Source organism: Dendronephthya gigantea, unplaced genomic scaffold (genome assembly GCF_004324835.1).
Source record: "Dendronephthya gigantea isolate DGI-Jeju-01 unplaced genomic scaffold, DenGig_1.0 000960F, whole genome shotgun sequence".
Taxonomy (NCBI): Eukaryota; Metazoa; Cnidaria; class Anthozoa; order Malacalcyonacea; family Nephtheidae; genus Dendronephthya; species Dendronephthya gigantea.
Genome location: NW_021163970.1, coordinates 1 through 15,786, shown reverse-complemented (window position 1 = coordinate 15,786; position 15,786 = coordinate 1). Strand labels below are relative to the sequence as shown.

The following is a 15,786-nucleotide window of genomic DNA, read 5'->3' as shown; positions in this document are numbered from 1 at the left end:
GCGTCAACATATCGCCAGTGTAATAATAAACCATTCCCAAGCCCTACAGCATACGACGGCCAAATATCCAATCAATCGCGTCGAATGTAAAGTTGTGTCACTGCACCCCGAGGAAACATGTCGGGAAATCAACCCAACATATTTCAAGGTATTCTACCAAATTGTGTCGTTATTGGTATGGTCGATGCAGGTGCGTTCATGGTAGTTATTCAAAGAATCCGTTCAACTTCAAGAACTACGACATCACAAATTTTGGGCTGAATGTAAACGGTGAAAACCTACCTGGAAAACCATTTCAATAAAATTTGCAAGTGCAAGAGGAAGTAACTACATTTCGGCATTCCAAAACACTGTATGCTGGGACACATAAAATGTTTGAGAATCAGGGCAATGGTATAACTCGTGAAGAATATGCAGACGGTTTTACACTGTTTGTGTTCGATCTCACTCCAGACCTGTGCCTTCGTGATCATGCACAACCAATTAGAAAACGGAAATGTCTTGATCGAATTTCAGTTTGGAACGGCTTTGGAGGCGGCTATAAATATTGTGGTGCTTGGTGAATTTCAAAGTCTTATCGAAACTGACGCGAACAGGAACGTGCTGTGTGACTTCACTAACTGAACATGAATACCTTACAGATTTTGAATATATTAAAAGTGTCTTGTTTACAAAGACCGTCTTTACAGACGTTTTACCATACGATCGTTTACCTGGTTTAATAAGAAGAAGGCCAGAAGGTTTCGTGGTCAATACTGATCAGAGTAACAAACCCGGAAGTCATTGGTGTGCCTTGTTTGTCACAGAAGATGGGCGAGGAGAGTTTTGGGACTCGTACGCGAAAGCGCCAGGATTCTACATTTAACACTTTACTCGGTTTTTGGAGAAACATTGCAGTACATTTAGTTGGAACACAAGGGTTTTGCAAGCACCCAACTTGGACGTGAGTGGACAGTATACGTTATTCTTTGCTTTGTATCGGTGTAGGCATATTCCAATGTCAACCATTGCAAACATGTTTACAGATAGCAGAGAATGGAATGACATGCTTGTATGTGACTTTATACAAAGTGGTGAATAAATACAAATAATGTTAGTTTAAAAATACATTTATTGTAAAAATATTTACATAGAAATTAATTACTTTAACAATTTATATGGTTTACTTTTTATGACTTTACGCTGTTTCTTGCGTACATCATGCGTTTGATGTATGTAGTGTTTATGGGCAGGGGTATTGTGTAGAGTGAAAACAAAATTTTAGTATGAATCGGAAAAGATAATTTTGATTAATATAGTTTAGGTACTTTACGACTGTTAAATAGAAGGTAATTCATGATACGATTAACTATTGTTCTATAATCACTTAAACTTGCAGTTTGTTGCCTCGTACTCTAGCAATTAGAGTGAGTTATAGTTATCTTGTATCTAGAGCCACCGGATTTTTGTGGAGCATGCTTCAAATACTCTGCAATTTGTTCCTCGATGTCTATTTCACTTACACCTTTGTGAACACATAGACGGCCTCTATAATTGAACAAAAAAAACAATTATAGCTAATTATCAGAAAGGGTTAATAGCAATGAGCCAGTTGTTCGAAAGGTGGATTAGCACTAAAGCACCTGTACAGTACATGGGTACATTCATCACCAAAAAGAATATATTATAATTCATTATTTCCTGGTAAAGCCTGGCACAAATATCATGCGCCAAACAATAATTTACAAATATACTATGCTATACTTACTGATAACAATTTTCGAAACAGCAAGTTCTTTAAATGCCCGCTTTGCTTTTCTCCCCTTCAGACTATATAATGACCACAGCTTGTTTGTTCCGAGCTTAGCCAGGATTCTTCTTGTGCTAACACCATGGTTATGCCTACACAGAGCAAGGAAGAATTGTAACTAAAAGTAAAATATTTATATTAATTAATTTATCGTGAACAAAAACAGTACGTGGCAGAACAAATGGCAACCCAGGGTGTCTGCAGTATGCTCATTACCATTTTTTTCCTAGCATCTTCATCTGCAAGTCGATCATTAAGGTTTTCCAATTCCTCAACTGAGTCCAGAGGATTGGGAATAATATCCTCAAGCATTTCATTTCCACTAACACCTCTTGTGGCACCAAGTACTACCCGCAAAATTGATAATGCTTCTTCTTGTTTTTCAAGCATTATATCAAGCTTCGTCAGAACAGATCTTTGAAAGCCTAATGACATTTTAAATGTATTTATACTATTAATTATGTAACTTTGTTAGGAATGGATGACCAGCTTTCTTGATATTGGGAAATGACTGGCCACACCAGAAAACATACATGCACATAATTAACAATTAGATTACGAGCTCGAGATTTCTATGAGGTGATAGTTGATGAGGGCGAAGCCCGAATCAACTATCACCTCATGGAAATTGAGAGCAAGTAATCTAATTGTTTTAGTAGAATCAGAGATCAAGCACAATTAAAATATTCGACAAAATAATTTATTAATTTATTTCTTCATTAAATAAATAATTAACACGTTATCAATAATAATACGTAACGTCAACGTCACGAGGCATGCATGCTTGCATGCACGTCTTCGAACAGTTAGATAAATAATTATTTCAGACAAGTCGTAAACAAACAGCCATGCAAGAATTTATCAAGGAAAACTTATAAAAAAGTGAAACTGGCTTGGGTATAAGTATATAAATCATTCAAAGAAGAAATCCTTGCATTTTGGTGTAAGGCTTTTCAACGATAGTTGTTGACGATTGAAACCGAGCAGTTGTTAAAAGTGTAAGGCTGTGTTGGGTTGAAGTAGTTTGGATGAATATTTTGAACACTTCGGTTTGACACTGATGTTTTTTCGTCAAAATATTGGATCGCCAATTCACCATCGAAGAGTGGAGGCTTCGTCTTCGTTGTCTTCGTTAATAAAACGGCTTAATATGTTGGACATATTTTCTTTCTGGCGAAGGACGGACGGGCGAACGCTGTAAGACTCGATCGATTGGTCTGACTTATGACCGGTAACAGATTTTATGTGCCTTGCCTCGACATTACTGTCCGAAAGAACGGTAACAGATGTTGCACGGACACAGTGGTTGGTCAGATACGGCTCGATTCCTGCATTTTTGCTCATAACTTTCATCATGTTAACCAGCATCGCTTCACCAGCTGGCGCTTGACAAAACCAAACCTCGTCAATATCTGGGTTAAATTTCACAGATTCTGGTCTTGGTCGCTGAAAAAGACTTTCTACGTTCGGGTTGAGGTGTTTCAGATAGTTTTCCAGTGTTTTTACGGGACAGCGAAGAGAATCTGGGGTTTCAAACATTTTCCCATCTGACTCGTCAGCACTGTCATCGAGACCTCCTTGATGATTTTTGGTCGCCAACATTGTTCCAGGTAGGTCCTTTCGAAGTTCGTAGTACTTTCGTTTGCCTGGAGTTTCCCGAAGAACTAGCATTTGCTTCAACAGTTTTCGCTAGTTTTCTCGCCCCCTTTTTCCAAAGTATAGTGTAACGTAAAACCATGCAGTTCGGAGTAGTTGAGACGGGTTTGTTGTTTCAGCTTTGCCGAGTTGCCCGGTCTTGAAAAGTTGTTGTAGTTGCTCTTTCGTTATGGGATTTTTATGGGTTACCGAACTTATTTTCCCCTCCTTCATCATATTGACACAAATAGCGTTGAGTGTTTTATTTGCCAAACTGAACTCCGGGTTGCCAACTATCGACCAAGGTTTGTTGTTTGGTTGTTGTCTCAGGTAGCGGTCGAGTGCAGCTCGAATAGCTTTTAGTGAAGAAACTTTAAAACACGTCCCATTTTCTGCCGAACACAGGCATAAAACAGCTGCAGACATCTATTTAGCTCTGCTTTCGACTGCTCCTCGATAGGAGTGCTGAACTTGTTTTGACTTGCAAACCATTCTTAAGGAAAAAGGTTGTTTTTGGTTTATTTAATTTGTTGTTTTTGTATTTGTTGACATCGTTATTAAAATGCGAACGACTCAACCTCAATGCTTGTTTAGTTAATTTAATTGAACTTTTTACCTTTAAATATCTTGACCCCGTATTTTGTGGCTGCTTTAGTCTTCTCTGGAATTGCCTTCTCAAGTAAACAATCAAGTTCATCCTCAGAAACCTCAGAAAACCGCGAGCCGGAGGCCATTTTTTTAAAAAATACGCCAGAAATACGAATGTTTCGCTACTCGCTATCTATCAACAATTAGATAGCGAGTAGAGTAGCCAATCGAATTTCAGCATTTGCGATAGTATGCTAGTATGATTCTACTAATATTAAATTATTACATTACGTGCATATAATTGAAACAACATATCCTCAAAACAAAAAATCAGACAAGATCTCATGGACTCTAAAGAAACCACGCCAACTTACTGTCGTGATCCTGATGTAGAGAGTTGCGATTGCCTGATTTTGGTGTTTCAAAGAGTCTGTAGTTGCACCAGAACCTGACAATTGAGAAAGAAAATTACTGAAAATGCAAAAAGTTATAAATATGACTCTGAACAATATAGCGCAATGTTCTAGAATATATAGTACCCATATGCACACTGACCATGTTTTATGACATATAAAACACTCAGCTTTGTCTCGTGTTATATATGTGATAAAACACATGTGTTTTAAATAGTACTTAACGTTCTAACGGATCCTAAGGCTCACATCAGTACGATAGCACACCAGCTCTTACACTATATTTTTGCCCACTGCCGATCGGTAGGGATGGAGACGGTATCCGAGCGAAACGGTCGGGCTAGGGGTGAAACGGTGTTTCTTTTGAGTTTGCGGTTTTCGGCGCAGATAATAACTCAACGAACCATGCTATTTTAACGGTACCTCCTCCATCCCGTGATCAACTGTCACACGTGAGTCACTGAAGTGAAACCGTGGAATAAACGATACGAACATCAAAGTACACACACACACACAAAAAAAAAATAGCTGTAAATGTGGCGATCATTAATGAATTTACCTTTACCCCAAACACCCATTCCACAACCAAAACGGGTGTGAAAAGAACTGTGCTTAATCCTGCAAAACAAACTAACAAAAAAAAAACAAACCCCAGCGAGATTAATAAGACGCTTCTCCCGTAGAGTTCACAACATCGCGTGAAGTCGTTAGGGAAAGGGGCGGGATGGGTCACGCAAGCAACTAACAACTCGATCAGGCAAACTGGGCTCATATTTGTACTCACCGGAGGGGGCAAGTAGCCGACCGGACAAGCGTCCTAGGACCCGCGACACTACGATACGAAGACCCGTATAACATTAACTTCCTTTATTTTTTAATAATAAAAACATTTAAAATTTTATCATGGCTTCACAACATGACCCGTTATTGCAGCAAGAAAGTGTTCAGTAGGCATAAGATATGCAACATTAAGTTGAGCACAATTTTTATTCCTTCCAGCTATGTCCAGATTTGAAATAGTGATTTCTTTTTTAGTAACTGTTTGAGAAAGACTACCACTACATAAAATATTTCTCTTTGGTAAAGCATAATGAAATCAAGTACACATACTGTAATGCTGGCTTCTTTCACATGAATTCCTGTTGCCTTCAGGAGTTTCAGCAGCTATTTGATAAAAAATAGCCTCAGGCTGGTCTAGCAAAAGCAAATATATTTCACAATTCGCATATGAATTAATGACTCAATACACGTACATACACTGTACAGTAAAAGCTAGAAAATCAAATGGAACATTCTTACTTCCATAGACATTCTGTACACCAGAACTTAAACTGGTCCTAGATGCATCAGTGAGAGGATTGCTCAGGGCACTAAAAATTTCTGAATATCAACAAAGCATAAATTAATACAACAGCAATAAAAACGTTTTAACTAAAAAGTATGACCCTATTTAACTACTTTCAAAATATCAGGCATCAGAAAGACGATTTTGCGAATTATTCAAAACAATATGTGATTTGCACTGGTCATATTTAATTACACATAACACTATTGCTCACATCGAAGGTTGACAAACCCTTTCTCTGAGCCATGGCCAGACTCATTTCATTCGATGGATTTGATGAAAAGCTCGGTGCACCAGGGAGCAATGGTGTAATAACTGGGAAAGATGATGTAGGGGCTGACTTCTTTTTCCCATTTTTTGAGATAACTTCATCCGCTAAAATGTAAATGAGAGAAACAACTATAACCTCAGTTGCAGAACAATATAAGTGCTATACACCACACCTGGTCATGATTGAGAACACTTTTTCTCAGGGCAAAAATCCCATCTTTACTATGCAAGAAATACAAACCTAATGCCCTCAACATTTCAACTACAGTAGCCTGTTGACCAATACCAAAGAACTTACTATCACTGCCTTCTGAACATTGAAATAAACTGGCTTTTGTGCGCCTTCTTTTTTTTTGCATGGCCAGAATCTGAATCGGATTCAACATTTGATGTTTCTTCAGCCTTTTTCAAAATCTTTTGTGCTTTTGCTACTGAATCTAATAATAATAAAACATGGCATATAAAACTCTAATTGGCAATTTAGGGCAGGTGTCCAGATAAAGTGTTAAAAAGTGCCATTACTGTAATGGTTGGAACCTTCAAAGAGCTCCCAACACAATTTTCAAAGCTATTAAAACAAACCTGTATATGAGAAAACTCTGACTTTATAAGCAATCCAAGTTTCTTTGTCTGGAATCTCGAGCTTCCTTAATTTATGAGATGCATTATTTCGTGGCCAGTAGCAGTATAATTCCTAGAATGACAAGTTTTGTAAACAAAAATGCTGTTAAACTAGAGTATTTAGCAACATAAGATCATCATGGAATGGTCTATTCAGGGTGTTAGCAAGTCAAAAATTTGGCATGATACATGTACCCTGTTTTCACAACCAAATCTAGCCAGCAATTATCACAATTTAGAAAAAGGAAACTGGGTAACACCCAAATGTTTTATGTTGGGTGCACAAAGAACTATTCTGCAAGTGAACAAAATTCAACAAATTCTAACTACTTACACAATCAATTGTCTCAATGCAACATGTTGCAACAATTTCCACTAATTGTTCCTCTATAAATTCAACGACAGCATATATGTTGTTTGCCATCTATAACAGAAACAATAATTAAACAAATTGCATAATTTTTTGGATTTTAGAGGTGCAGAATTATAATTAAAACAAGTACCTTCAGTGCAGAGTGCTGTTAGTATTTTGTGTGCAATATAGCCATGAATATAATTTTGTCAGGGCCAAGATTAATCTTTATGGCTTTTCTCTTGAGATCTGTGGAAGGCAGTAGTCTCATATTTGTCAAGCGTTGGTTAGCCTTGTAAGCACCAATGAGGCATGAATCACATGGAGTCATGAAGATGGATTCAGTTTTGCTATAAACTCGGCATTGAAATAATTCATCCCATTGTGATCATGATTGCCAGTCTTATCTACTACTTCACAACATGATGATTCAGACAAAATAAAAACATTATCTGGATTTTTTACAATGACTGCATCCTCATCTACAAGTTCAATGGGGCCAGAGTGTTCACTCATGCGTTTTGCAATCTGTGCAATTGGACTCTTCCCTGATCGCACAAGACGTTTCAACTTTTGCATGTAGTTTTCAAATGGGAAAGAACTACACGCGTCTAAACTTTCAAACTCTTCAACCACATCTGCCAAATGAACCATACTATGCACATTATATACCCAAAACTCATCACCATACAAACATTTGCCTTGCTCAACAAAGTATTCTATGAGTTGCTTTGCATATTCCCTGTAAGACTTAGCTAACATAGGGCACACCAAAATGCAGCTAGCAACGCTAAGAGATAAGAAGTGCTCATATAAATCTGGTCTTAGGATACCGGATAAACAATTTTTCCAGTATACAAAAGAAATTGCCGAAACTCAGTGGCCTTCCACCGATCAATTTCTGCTAAGCTCTGTGGCTTACGTACAAATGTGCTGGGTATGGAAGACTTGACCTCTATCAATTTAGTACTGATAGACTCCGCCTGGCCAGCCGATATCTTAACTTCTCGCTTTCCTCGTAACCATAGCAGAAGCAATTTCTTCATGACGCCCAGACACAATTGATGCATGTAGTCCATCGGAAATTTCTTAATCATATCAACTGGCAATTTACTGAAGGGAATAACACCATTATGATGCCCTTCATGCACTTGTTCTCTAAAAGAAAGATCTGTCCGCAACTCAACATTTCTAATCAGAGAGTACACAACACGACCAACCCATATGCCCTTCTGTGCACATTTATCACACCCAAAATAGCCAGAACACAACTTTGTGCCTTTTACAAGGGCTCTAGCGGGGGCATCACAAACTACACATTTTAAACAAACTGAAAGAACAGTTTCACCGTCTTGGAGCCCATTCTGTAGAAGATTATTCAAATCTCTAATTAGGTCTTCCAAAAAATGCAAATCATCTGGTTTGGAATTACCACAGGTTAAAACCACTGGGAAAACAACTACAGGTGTGATATTTACAATGGCACATAATACTGGCCATAAACACTTCCTTGAACTCTTAATAATGGAAGACCATCAACATTCAAAGAAATTTCAAGAGAATTAGTCCTAGCAATTACATCTGAAGGATATTTCTTAAAGTGTTTCAACAATTGATTAGCAAGAGGAAAATAAACATATTCCAATCCAGACTTTTCCTGAATGGTTATATTTCTGGATGTGTGCAGCAAGGCACGAGCAGTAAGAGGCAAGTTTGGATGCCCATTCTCTTTCAACACAGAAAGAAGACCATCAAGTGCATTATGTTTTATCATAAACCTAAACGCGTTCCAAACTATTTTCAATAATTCCAAACTATTTTTTTTTCCGCAAAATTGATGAAAAAAACCAAAAAATTGAAAGATTTTCATTTATGAAATCAAATTGGCGTTTTTTGCAGACAGTTTTTAGGGACTCTGCCAAAAACAACGTATTGAACTAAACGAGACATCATTCTATCAACTGCGACCTGAGATAAATAAGATATCTGAATTTCAGACACCTAAAACAAATCTGAGTTTGCCAAAATCTGATATATTACCGACAAATGATAAATGGGGAAGCTGAATTTCAGACATCTAAAACGGCTCTAATCTGCCAAGATTGTGTATATTAACCAACCTGAGATAAATAGGGTGTCTAAATTTCACACAGCTAAAATGGTTTGAGTCTGCCAAAATTCAAAATATTTTAATGTTAACCGACAAGCGATAAATTTGGAAGCTGAATTTCAGACACCTAAAACGGTTTGAGTCTGCTAAAATGGCATATTTAACCGACCTGAGATAAACAAGGTATCTGATATTCAGACACCTAAAACGGTTTGAGTCTGCCAAAATTCAAATATTTTAATGTTAACCGACAAGCGATAAATTTGGAAGCTGAATTTCAGACACCTAAAACGGTTTGAGTCTGCTAAAATCGCATATTTTAACCGACCTGAGATAAACAAGGTATCTGAATTTCAGACACCTAAAACGGTTTGAGTCTGCCAAAATCTTATATTAACCAACCTGAGAAATTAAGGTATCTGAATTTCAGACACCTAAACGGTTTGAGTCTGCCAAAATCGTATATTTTAACCGACCTGAGATGAATAAGGTATCTGAATTTCAAACACCTAAAATGGTTTCAGCCTGCCAAAAATTCAAAATCTTATGTTAACCGACAAGCGATAAACTGAGAAGCTAAATTTCAGACGCCATAAACGGCGTGAGTTTGTCACAAATCTGATATAAACAATTAAATGAATCGAGATTAAAGGCTGAATATCAGTTTGTACTGTCACCGATCGTGTACTGAAATAAAAAGCACTTTTTCAGAGTGTAGCCCAATTTCAGAAAAATATTGGTTTGACTGTTTCTTTAAATCATATGTGCATAATTCAAAAATGAAACACATCTAAGCAGAGATGAGATTTTAGAGCCAAATTTTAGTCCGCGATCAACGTTTTATGGGTTTTCAACAGCAGACACCAAAACGGCTTGATTCTGTCAAAATCTTATTTATCAACCGACAATGCATGCAGCGAAACCGACCAGTGAAAAATTGGGCAGCTGAATTCCAGAACATAAAGCGACTTGAGTCTGCCAAAATTTAGTTTACCTGCAGACCTTCACATCACAACCAAAATACTAAAGTCAAATGCAAAGAATCATGTATATAGAATTATATAATTAGTTTTTCAAATCACAAAATTTTGCGCAATACGTTTCTTGCTTCTTCTTCATTTGGTGTTAAGCATAAAACATTCCTGCCTTCCTTCATGGCTGCAGCAGCTCCAGCAACTGAAACAGTCATAAAAATAGATCAATTTAGTTGGAATGTTATACTGCATAATATTTAATTATGTTTTTTATGGGAAACTTTTAAAATATGCTGCGCGAATAGGTGAATAAACTGAAGGAAGAAAGCTAGTGATCCAATGATAGTGTAAAGTTGCATAATGGGACACAGCTAATCAACCTTATCATTTTAGCTCCCATATTGAAAGGTTTCAATTTTGCATTAACAAGAAAGTTTCTCCAAATTTTGGTCAACTTGACGAAAAGCCTAATTAACATTTAAATAAGACAAAAGAAATTGTCTAAATAAAGTTCAAAGCGCTGAGATAGTTGAATAAACCACTACGAACAGAAATGACCTTCACCACTGACTAGATGATTGACTATGTCCTTTGAATCCGCCACCCATCAGAACAGTGTAAATGAAACTTCACAGTAAAAGCGGTTAAGTTAAATTATTTTTTTGTATCAACGATTAACAACACGATTACACCAGTTGTTTCCAGATAATTCATTGTAACTAGTCGGCAGCAACAATGTGAACAGTGCATAAAAATTATTAGTATTTCATCAGTACTGGTATAATTGCATACCTTGTGGCGTATTACGTCAAGAATCCAATCGCCTGGTCTACTGAACATTTCAACTACAGAATGCCACACCTGCAACTCCTTGTGCTCTTGACTTACAATAATAAAATTCTCAGTGCAGGCAGTGAAATTAAAATGATCTTGCAGCAGCCGTTGCCCAGGCGCCGCATGGTAGAGGAGAAATCCCTCTACAGCCCGTACCATACCAACGCTAGGACCTGTAAAATGCAGGAACAATGCGTAAGTTAATTTTGTTGTATGCGTTGCAAAATACGGTTACAGTTTACAGTAGGTATGCTTTTATGCGTGTAAATTTGACGTATTTTCGAGTGTACGTGAATTTGAACTTCTAATTTTACAGTTGAATGGCAGAAATAACAAACGCAGACAAGTTCAACTAAATTTTGTTACAAAAATAAAATCTAAAAACATTGCATCGCGAGAACCTCTAGAAAATACCAGGATGCTGTTTTAACAAAATAATCTATGGTGAGCAGAAACCCAAAAGGTGGATTAAACAAAGTGATTAAGGACCTTACGATTGACAATTACACCAGACATGCGGCTAGCTGCAATCGACAAACTATTGAAGATAGTATTTTGGGGCCAATTATTAGATGATAGAGCTTCGGGCATTTGCTAATTAAAATTGAGGCATAAATTCTCTACGACAGACACGGTTATCCCTTTGCCGTAAACGTGAACATTAAAATCTTACTTTTACATTGCCCGTTAATATGCTAATATATACCTGCTGGTTTAACTCCTTTAACACATGCAAACCAAGTTGGCAGATTCCACGGTGTTCCTCGATCCATTTTTTTATTTCCATTAATTGATGGATATCCCCCATTATTGCTACGTTGAAAATGTGGCACACACCAAAATTTAAACGGTCCACTAGTCCAGCAAACCTGCAGCAAATGTTGTCACATCATTTTCTAAAAAAATCATTGTGAAAAAGAAAGTATGTTCAGTATACACCTTTTTCACAATTATCACAGTTGTACATATACAGTACTATTGGTACATTAGGTCAATGTTACATCACTATACTGTACTTGATGTGGTGAAAGCTTACATAAGGCTAATGAAAATCCTTTTTCTTGCCCGTATGACCCTTGCTGCAGTCCCAGTGGGTCAACACACATGTGGACAACGCCCCTTGTTCCCTGGTCCATCAGAAATACATTGGGTGATACAACTAGTGGCTGGTCTGATTCCTCGATGGTCAGACTCTTTTGCAGATATTCCAAGTATTGTCTGAAAATAAGGTTGGTTTCATCTTTTCCCTAGTAAATAGAAACACAGCTCTACTGAATGTGCGAAACATAGGAAAATGTTTGCAGACTAAAATGGTCATCAAATAGGTAGCAGAATTGAAAATTGAAATCTCCCAAGGAACATGTAGCAGGGCTGATTTAATGTTTATTTTCAAGCTACTAGTAGTTTGAAATGTTTCTAGTAGTTTGAATTATTAATTTAGAAGTCAGTTCAAATACTCAACCTCAGCATAGAGAGAAGAGCGGATATTTTCCATTCTACAAACCTGGATCAAAATATCAAACTGCCTGATACAATACATACATACTGTATACTTACTGTAAATTTCCTTAACTGGTCAACGCTGACTTTCTCTCCCATTTTTGCACTAAGCAATTCCCATTTACATCCAAGAAATGAAGAAATCACTTTTTGAACAGGCTTCAGTACTTTGCACTCCTTGCACAATAATTTCAGTTCATCCAGACTGTTACTTTGGTCAGCAACCTAAAAAAAACAACAGATTTAGAATGATGATTGGATTTAATTTAAAGGGCACAATTATATTTTAATAAACTAAGTGGTTAATTAGTAAATAAAATTTTTAACAGATCACAGAGGCAAAAAAATAAGCTAAGGGGCATCTTACGCCTAAAAATGGAAGAAATATCTTTACCTGACCCAACAGAGCAACACGATCTGAAACGTCGAGGCCAAATAAGCATTTGATGTATGATGGCTTGAACCTCGGCTTTTCTTGTAGGTCCTTTGCCATTGCTCGCTGGTCTTTCAGAAGACCTTTTTCATATTTTCGGTACATCTCAAGGAATGACTGATAACCATCTTCTGGGAGAGCAGCAACAAGAAATACATCAGAAAGATTTTTCTTCTAAAAAAAGTACAACATTTAACAAGAATATTAATTACTCAGTGTAAGTGCTTTATTGATCAGCAAGTTAATTTAAAATTATTTCATTAAACAGGTTTAGGTTTAGTACAGATTATAATTACATCTGCTTTCTTTTGATAACCCATTCACTGGTGGCAAGACTTTCACTGGCAAGCAAAATCACCTGGTGTTCACAATATATTACAAATTGAATAAACTAAAAAGTTTACTCACTGTCTTTCCTAATATGTGGGAACATCTGTCTCTCCATTGCTGACTAGGAACTAAATCATTGTTCTCATTTTTTGTACCAATGATCTCCAACTGCCTGTGAGCAACTTCCACCTACAGCAGAATAAAAAAATGTTTGTGATCACAGCTTTTTTAACCCACTGACTGGTAAATCACCCAAATGATTGCTGCTGCAATTAATAATTTGTAGTTTCTACTGCAATTGCCTGTGGCAGATTACTGCTAATTATTATCGTAAGTAACTCAGACCACTATAACCAATAATTTACCATTGACAATTTTGGTATGTACTTGAGAAAAATTTCTGGTATTTGACAAAGCAAAGTTGAATAAGTTAAGAAGTTGGGTACTCATTACTACTGTGACACTAATGGGTTCCTTAAGTAACTTGTTGACTGACTGTTAAACTATAACAAACAACCACTCCCTCTTAATATTTAACAATATTAGAATTGCCTTTCTACAGAACTTGCCTCATCTTTGAATGTCATTTCATGACGGAAACACCCAGTCTTATTATGCCTTGACGCCAGCCATAAAGCTTAAAAATTTGTTAACCCAACAAATATTCTTGCATATCTTCCCTTATACTCTTCACTATCAGGGTGCTTCTCTAAAAGTTGCTTTGTGCCAACAAGTTATGCGTACCACCAAGTACCTCATACTGATAGCTGCTGACATCTGATTTTGAAAAGTTCTCCTTTCTGTTCAGACCTTTTACCAACAAGTAAAGAGGTTATATGAGCCATTGGGGTTACTTTCCATATTTGCTTTTAATTGGGCCAAAAATATTTCATCCACTTTTCTGATCATTCTGTCTGCTGGAGGTAGTTCAATATTGCCAACGGAACATAGAATTGCTCATCTATTCAAAGTTATGAAAAGACATGCATGATATTACTGCCAAATGAAGGTGCACTTATACAACTTGAGTAAGCTAGAATGGTAAAAAGGAAACCATTGGGCAAAAAAAGCTGGTCATATTGAAAGAAGTAATTGTGTAGCAGGGATTTTAATTAAGAAAATGACTTGATAATTTAAGCCTTAATTTAAACTTGATAATTTCTGTAAAAAATTAATTAACTTCATTGTGGTTTAGTCAACAAAAAATATCATATGTATATATTTAATTTCTACATACCAACTTCGCATTCTTTTGCTCTTGTTTGGTATTGTAATTCTTTAACCTCTTCATCTTGACACTTTTTCTTGGTTAGAGGAGTATCAGCTGTTCCACAAGAGATGAAGATCCCTGTTTTAAATTTATAGCTTCATCTTCATTAGTGATTAAAACAGGCTCGGAATCCTAGGATCCACCTTGATTTTGTTGATCTTGACCATCATTAGCGCAATCTTGCTTTTCTAACTTTTTAATGGCTTCATTGCATTATGCAGCCGATTGTTGCTCATTTTCAGTCGCAACAATTTCACGGAAAAGCCCATTGCTTGCTGACCAGTCATATTTCCCTGTGGAGAAGAAACAGTGTTCTCTTTTGCCATCTGCCCCTCGAACGAAAATCAACTATAAAATATGAATAAAATAATAATTTTTACATAGAATCAATCAAAATACATTATTAATATAAGTACGGATAGCTGGCATCATTATTTGAAGCATCTAATAGGTGAAACTATCATCCATAACGCGCTCATTCATTGTGTAGTGCCCAGTTTATAACACACTAGCAATATTTCTGTGTAAAAATTTTACAGGGACAAATGCTAGGACTAAGTTTCCAACCCTTGGACCAAGGGTTTTAAATTAATTTTAAAAAAGCTGACTTTGTGTTTGACACTGAATCATTTTCCTAAAACATTAATCACTAATCTTTCACGACGTAGAATTTACGCATGTAAAATTCCAACTAACCGAAAGCTATTTGTTATTTTAAGGCTTAAATGTAGAAATGGATATTTGTTTATCCATAGGCGGCCCAGAACTGATCTCGCTGACCTCGCGCGATGACTACCTTGTCATAATATAAGACTGTTCAGACAACATGAGGTCGCGCGAGGTCAGCGAGATTAGCGAGATCAGTTCAGGGTCCCACGCATCATACGTAGATCAGGGCCCAAATCGCCGTTTCACCGCCCTATCATTCATTTTTTAATCTATGGCCCTATCTTATATGCCCTGATCAATTACAATGCACTTATAGTCTCAAACTCGAATATTATCGCCCCGTCGTAAAATAGGTGGTTTCTGAGGGCCGAGGCGCCATTCCTTTTTTAGAAAAGCTAGCACGAGCATTATCATAGACTGTCAGAATTCTATCATTTATACTTTGCAACCTCAAGATAGAAATCTGCTAAACATTGTAAAACTATAAAACTTTATATTTCAGTCAGACTGCTCAATATGGAGTTTTATAAACTATAACAGTCCATTATTACTAAACCTTGGCTTTAGCCATATTAATTTTGATGGTGTATACTTCATAATGAAATTTAAATTTCATGCGATTATGTTACGGCGTGCGTTTTGGTATATGACTT

The 15,786-nt window shown here is 36.7% G+C and overlaps 1 protein-coding gene, 1 long non-coding RNA gene and 1 pseudogene across 2 annotated transcripts; all 3 read right to left on the bottom strand.

The window, feature by feature from the left end:
- Positions 1–2,881: 2,881 nt before the first annotated feature.
- On the bottom strand, positions 2,882–4,158 carry LOC114544805 (annotated as a pseudogene).
- Positions 4,159–6,444: 2,286 nt separating this feature from the next.
- LOC114544804 lies at positions 6,445–7,239 on the bottom strand. Its single transcript, XR_003690623.1, has 4 exons — positions 7,165–7,239; positions 6,996–7,085; positions 6,623–6,734; positions 6,445–6,477 (listed from the first exon to the last, which is right to left on the bottom strand). It is a non-coding gene; the product is annotated as an uncharacterized LOC114544804 (long non-coding RNA).
- A 4,678-nt stretch (positions 7,240–11,917) lies between these two features.
- On the bottom strand, positions 11,918–13,907 carry LOC114544803. The gene is made up of 5 exons (XM_028563320.1): positions 13,764–13,907; positions 13,273–13,383; positions 12,826–13,038; positions 12,489–12,656; positions 11,918–12,178 (listed from the first exon to the last, which is right to left on the bottom strand). Exons 1-5 carry the CDS (start codon positions 13,779–13,781, stop codon positions 11,918–11,920), a joined length of 771 nt encoding a protein of 256 aa, XP_028419121.1. The 5' UTR covers positions 13,782–13,907.
- Between the last annotated feature and the right edge of the window lie 1,879 nt (positions 13,908–15,786).